This window comes from Fusarium flagelliforme (assembly GCF_020744385.1).
Source record: "Fusarium flagelliforme strain FIESC 12 MPI-CAGE-AA-0113 chromosome Unknown B0J16scaffold_3, whole genome shotgun sequence".
Lineage (NCBI taxonomy): Eukaryota > Fungi > Ascomycota > Sordariomycetes > Hypocreales > Nectriaceae > Fusarium > Fusarium flagelliforme.
The window spans coordinates 3,214,039-3,220,027 of record NW_025763505.1 but is presented as its reverse complement, the minus strand read 5'-3'; the positions used below and the strand labels follow the sequence as shown (position 1 = coordinate 3,220,027).

Genomic DNA, 5,989 nt, shown 5'->3' with positions numbered 1-5,989 from the left:
ATCAAGTCACTTTATCTAAACATTTTCATCAACAACATGTAATCTTTGAATTTAAGCCAATCTTGAGGTTAGTGCATAACTGTTGGTGATGTCAATTCTTATGGTTTTCTATTTCGTCTATGCCATCAATAAAACTTCTAGGTCATGTTTCAGGCCGAGCTTAATCCTATGCTACTCTTTGTACAGATACCTAATTTCAATGCAAACTGTCATCTATTTTTACTCTTTGCCAACCACAATGTAAAACTTCTATCTCTGGTACCTTAGTAGTGCTGCTTGCCTGTGATTCTCCATCTCAGGCAGAAGGAAAGTACGCGCCTCTTTCCGGTCATTTGGTAGCCTGGAGTGGCTGAAAAAGTAACGCCAAACCTCTTCAGGAGAGAGCATCCAACTCGCAGGGTCATGCTCCACCTTTTCCCTCAGCGACCAACCTCTAGCCACTCACACTCACTGTCTGTAGGCTTGCAACGTCAACGCAGGCTGGCTATTGCAGAAGTTGAACTACCTACCCTCTTAAGCTTTCTTCTCTTCTACAACTTAACTGCTCGCAGACTTTGACGGAATTAATACCTTCCACGTTTCTTCTCCGTCCTCGACCCTCCCCCCGCCTTCTTCGACACTTACACTTCGCCTCAACATCATCCTGGCTCGAGCCCTCACCCGAAGCGAGACGATTTCATCCACCTCCCCACCTTACACATTCAACGGCAGACTCTTCGCCCATCATGAAGGTCACATTTAAAGTACGTCACGACTGAGTGGTTCTTAGCCGCTGGCCCAATCTCAGCATTTAATCTACAGAGATTAACCGAATTTGTTGTAGGATCTCAAGCAGCAAAAGTTTACGCTCGACGTCGAGCCTTCTGAGCTGGTAGGTTTGCCCCGCGTTGATGCCTACAGCTGCTGGCGCAAAGCACCCAGACAGCTAACACATGATAGATCTCCACCGTCAAGGAGAAGATTTCAGCCGAGAAGGGATGGGAGCCTCAGCTGCAGAAGCTGATCTACTCCGGTACTTGCTAGAACCTCTTGAGTTCCACCCCACAGCTCGCTGACGTTATTTCAAGGCAAAATTCTCAAGGATGAAGAGACCGTCGGATCCTACAATATCGAGGAGAAGGGTTTCGTGGTCTGCATGGTGAACAAGGTTAGCAGCACTATTATATGTGACAGGAGCCCAAGTACTGACAGCTCGTAATAGCCCAAGCCAAAGCCTGCCGAATCCAGCGCCGCTCCTCCTGCTACACCAGCCCAACCTCCTGCTCGTACTCCCGCCGCCCCAGCTGCTCCTGCACAGTCCGCATCTCATCAGGCTGCTGTGCCTGCGACTCCTACTCCCCAGCGCTCTGCTGATGCTGGGTCCGGTGCTCAGTCCGAGGAGCCTTCGGCTCTGGCTATGGGATCCCAGCGTACCGAGGCGATTGCGAATATGGAGGCTATGGGTTTTGAGAGAAGCCAAATCGAGGCGGCCATGCGCGCTGCTTTCAACAACCCCGACCGCGCGGTTGAATATCTACTTAATGTTTGTTTTGCAACCTATCATTAAAGCGAGGTGCGATTACTTACCATGACTGCAGGGCATTCCCGACAACATCCGACAAGAACAGCAACAACGCGAAGCAGCTCCCGCAGCCCCCGCTTCCCAACCATCTCAGCCCGCCGCTGCCGCTCCTCAAGGTGGTGATGACGGTGGTGTGAACCTGTTCGACCTTGCTGCCCAGCATGGAGGTTCCGGTGCCCGAGGAGGAAGTGGTGGAAACCAAGCGGCTGCAGCAGCGGCGGCCGCTGCTGCTGCTGCTGGTCAGGGTGGTGATTTGGGCAACCTCGACTTTCTACGACACAACGCTCAGTTCCAGCAACTTCGTCAGGTTGTCCAGCAACAACCACAAATGCTCGAGCCCATCCTTCAGCAGCTTGGTGCTGGTAACCCTCAATTGGCCGAGTTGATTGCCTCAAATCCCGATCAATTTCTCCAGCTCCTCGGCGAGTACGCCGACGACGACGTTCCTCTGCCCCCTGGAGCTCAGGCTATTTCTGTTACTGAGGAGGAGCGTGACGCTATCGAGAGGGTAAGATTCTAATTTGATCAAATCGTACTCATTACTAATACGACTTAGCTTTGCCGCCTCGGATTCGACAGAGATGCAGCTATCCAAGCTTATTTTGCTTGTGACAAGAATGAAGAACTCGCTGCCAACTTCCTTTTCGACCAACCGGAGGACGAAGAGCCTGGTCCTAACAACTAGGTGGGTTAGGGCTAAGTATGCAGATGTGTTATGATTACGAGTGGAGGATATACAACAAAACGAGGCATTCCCAGTATAATACGGGTAGTCATTAGGCGTAGGGCCCGTAACCGCCGTGGTGACGAGATGCGCCGGCACATGCCGTGGGAATTTTGCTTGGCATCTCTATGTGCAAACACAGATAGCTGATGAAATTGACGAACTCCAAAATCTGTCGGTTGCTAAGGACTTTAATCAAACACCTGTGTGTTTTGGTCATGTTGGAAGTCCATGAACATCAAAACCAGTCTCGATTTTAACGGAACTGAGTTATATCGTGGAGGGTTATAGAGTCAACAACGGCGCTCCTTATAAACCACTTGCCCACGTTCCAGTGAATGTACCGTACCATACATATAAACTTCAGTGTATTCTACCTAACCTAGGAGCACCGACTATTCTGTAGAGACTGCTCTCAATCCGATACCATGTAACCGTTGCATTCATAAGCAAATACCAAAAAACCCTGTGGGTATCATGCCTGTTATTCCCTTTGCGCCTGAACCCTTCCCTTTCCCCGTATTTTGGACTTGACCTCGATCTTTGTCTCAGCCTGGTATATTTCTTGACCCTTTCGTCATTCCTCTTGAACGATGGGTTCGCCGTTAAGTCCGTAGATGACTGTTTGCTTCTTCTTCTTCTTTTTCTTCTTTGCTTCGCCGTCTTCATCATCTTTGAAGAGCTCCTCACGCCTCTTGCGCATGACCTCGGCCTGCTCATCAGCACGACGCTTCTCCTCTGCCTCGTACTCCTCCTGGATCTTGCGTTGCTCGGCTTCGATGGCGTCCACTGACTCGAACTCACTCCCTGTAAAAGCCTTGTACTCGTTTATGTTCATCTTGACGGTTTTCTCGCCGACAAGCGCAGCATTGATCCGCCTAGGACAGTGCCGCTCCTCACGGTTAAATTTGAGCTTCACATTGCGGCGCTGCTTGCCAGGGAACATTTTGGAGATCATCTCAAAGTCTGTGCCAAACATGCACAGCCCACGGTAGAAGAGCTCTGTTTCTTCTTCAGTCCAAATGTTGGGTCCCTTGAGTTTGGAGGTGTTCATGAACGAGTTACTGGTGATAAGGCGAGTGAAGTCGTTTTCTTCGACAGTCTCCATATCTCCAGCCGCGGCAGCAGCTCGAGCATGTCGATCAACGGACAGAGAGCTTTGGTCGATCACAATTTGCCCATCCACGATTCGGAATTGAGGTCCTGAAGGAGCAGCTGGGGCAGGAGCAGATGGCGCTGGCGATGCAGCTGGACTTCCAGTCTTGTCGATCTGACCACTAGCGTCAGGAGTTGCCGAACTATCACGTTCCTCGTCGGTCCCAAGTTTGTTTTTCATTCTGGCCCGTCGCTCTCGCTCTCGTAGTTCGTCGTGCCTGCTGAACTTCTTACCAATGTGGAGATCCTTGGTCAAATCGGCCATTTTCAATTTTTGAAGATCGACCAACTGAGACTCTGAGTCTTCTGGTGTCAGTGAGCGTGCCCTTCTGTTTTTAGGCGTGTTAGTACCGCTTTGAGCTGGCGCTTTTCGTTTCCTTGGCTGCTTAGGTGTTGCACCATCTTCGGCAGTCTTCCTCTGTCGCTTTTTGGGCGGGGCGCCTTCTGTGCCAGTTTCGTCTTGAGTCGCCTGAGTGATCTGCTTCCTGGCCCGAGGTTTCCGGGTGGGCTTGAGGATGTTTTGTTCTTCTGTGGAAGGCGCGGGCTGTGACTCATTAGAATCACCGGCTGGAGGGGAAGGCGTCGTAGAAGGTTCAGTCCCACTCGGACTTTCCGAGTCGTCAGGAGTGGGAGTTTGCAGCACCGGAGAGGCCACACCTTCTGAGTCACTTGTTTGAGGTACATTGGGTTGCGCAAGAGGCCCTTCAGTACTTGGCGACTGATCCTGCTGTTGTTTGCTTCTGGGTTGTATTTGTTCCGTCGCTGATTCCGTGACTACTGCAGCGGCAGGTTTTGGGGCTTGTTCAGTCGCGACCGGCGCAATGACCTTTTCTGTCCGAGTAGCAACATCCTGACTTTCTGCTACTTGTTGAGATTCTTCCGGCGACTTCTCTTGAGAAGATTTCTGAGTTGCAGTAGCGTCATAGGACTTTGCGGGCTCTGGGTTTGTCGATGGCGGGGTAGGAGGCTGGCCATCATGATGAGAATCCTGAAGTTTGGGCTCAACAGGTGCAGTTACAGGCTCTTTCGGCGACGAAGACTCGGAGGATTCTTGTGAGGTTTGCTGAGATCGAGGCTCGTCGGACACCGGTGGAGGAACAGAAGCTGGCGATGGTTTTGGTAGTTGTGAAGACGCTGGTGCCGCGGGGCGTCGAGCAGCGGGGATCTTTGGTTTGAAGGCAGGCCCTCCTTTCTTTTTGAACATAGAACTCATGGCGAGAACGTGCTATTATGCATGTATTGTATGCGACTTGTGATATGGTAGCTGGGTTGACATTTCTGGTTCGCGACGACCATGAGGTTAAAAAGTTGAGACTGAAAATTATCTTCAGCGAGCGCCTGGGCGGGACTCAGAATAAAATGCGGGCGGGCGAAGGAAAAGATAAGTGGATACTCCACTGCTGTTGTCTCAATGAAGCTAGACCGACACTAAGCCCCTTTGAGGTGGAGACGCCGCGCTTCTTTGACTGCGACTCAACTTCGAAATTTCAACTCCTGGCCCGAGGGAACGTTCCATCATCACAACACGCTTCCCCGCGCAACCGCTTGATGACCGTTCGCACGTCTCTGTTCGCGACGGGACTTGGCTTCAGAGCGTTCGCACGACCGACCCGTCGCTTTTCTTGGGCTTCGCGTCCAACTTTCTGCTCTGTACCACGCGACTTCTGATGCCTCTCACGACTACCTCTGCTTCTCCTCGTCCATCCACAATCGCAAAGATGGAGGATAGAAAGAGGCCTGCCATCAGCAGTGCCGATGATATAGCTCCTCCGAGCAAAAGAGTTGCTGTCAATGGCTCCAAGGCAAAGGATGACCCCCTTGATACGAAGGAGGAAAGCTGGGTTGAGGTAAGTCACACGACAACATCTTCCATTACGAGTTCTCGGGTGTCCAACCACCCCATCTCACTCTACGCTCTGATTTCGAGTATTTTTTCTTTCTCTCTTTCAGGCTTCATGTCATTCTTATTGGGATGGTCCTGGACGGCAGTGCTCACCAAGCCAGTGATGATGCTAGCCTGCTCCGTGCGACAGCAGTAGTCGGCTCCCAGGTGCATCACGAATGCATTTGATGAGGAACCACTCCGACCAACCCAAAACCATCACACAAATCTATCGACGTATAAACGAATGTCGCTGACTCGATTATCAGGCCTACACCAAGGGCGCTATCTATCGGCAGATGCAGGAATACAGTCGCAAGGCTTCGACATACGAGTCACGACTCGAAGAGCTCCATAAACGATCTGTTCATCACGATGACCATTTGAGGCTAATTGATGCTTGGTGGCGACAGGTTGGTCTAATCCTGACGCCCACTATTTTCGACGTAACTAACACTGATATAGGTTCTCGATGAATTGGAACTTCTGTCAGAATCGGACGTCAACTCACAAATACCCTCAGGTATGACATCTGTATCCAATTTTCATCCATCTGCTAACTTGCTGCCAGAGCCTCCATATCTCAGTAGTGTCAGTTTTAAGGACCTTCACGACTTTCAGAAACATCTATCGGAAAAGGGCAAAGCGATCAAAGCAAGAGCCGAAG

At 50.9% G+C, this 5,989-nt stretch overlaps 2 protein-coding genes across 2 annotated transcripts; one reads left to right on the top strand and one right to left on the bottom strand.

Annotated features, from left to right (window-relative positions):
* The first annotated feature begins 426 nt into the window (after positions 1-426).
* On the top strand, positions 427-2,292 carry B0J16DRAFT_105861 (XPC-binding domain-containing protein). Its single transcript, XM_046121351.1, has 7 exons — positions 427-743; positions 824-871; positions 940-1,012; positions 1,068-1,147; positions 1,202-1,522; positions 1,578-2,069; positions 2,118-2,292. Exons 1-7 carry the CDS (start codon positions 726-728, stop codon positions 2,244-2,246), a joined length of 1,161 nt encoding a protein of 386 aa, XP_045984914.1. The 5' UTR covers positions 427-725; the 3' UTR covers positions 2,247-2,292.
* Positions 2,293-2,602: 310 nt separating this feature from the next.
* On the bottom strand, positions 2,603-4,880 carry B0J16DRAFT_105863 (uncharacterized protein). The gene has a single exon (XM_046121352.1). It carries the CDS (start codon positions 4,651-4,653, stop codon positions 2,863-2,865), a length of 1,791 nt encoding a protein of 596 aa, XP_045984913.1. The 5' UTR covers positions 4,654-4,880; the 3' UTR covers positions 2,603-2,862.
* Between the last annotated feature and the right edge of the window lie 1,109 nt (positions 4,881-5,989).

Coding starts and splice junctions, on each gene's coding strand:
- B0J16DRAFT_105863 (XM_046121352.1), bottom strand. CDS start 4,653: ATGAGTTCTATGTTCAAAAAGAAAGGAGGGCCTGCCTTCAAACCAAAG.
- B0J16DRAFT_105861 (XM_046121351.1), top strand. Junction 872..939: donor ACGTCGAGCCTTCTGAGCTG/GTAGGTTTGCCC, acceptor AACACATGATAG/ATCTCCACCGTCAAGGAGAA. Junction 2,070..2,117: donor AGCGTGACGCTATCGAGAGG/GTAAGATTCTAA, acceptor AATACGACTTAG/CTTTGCCGCCTCGGATTCGA.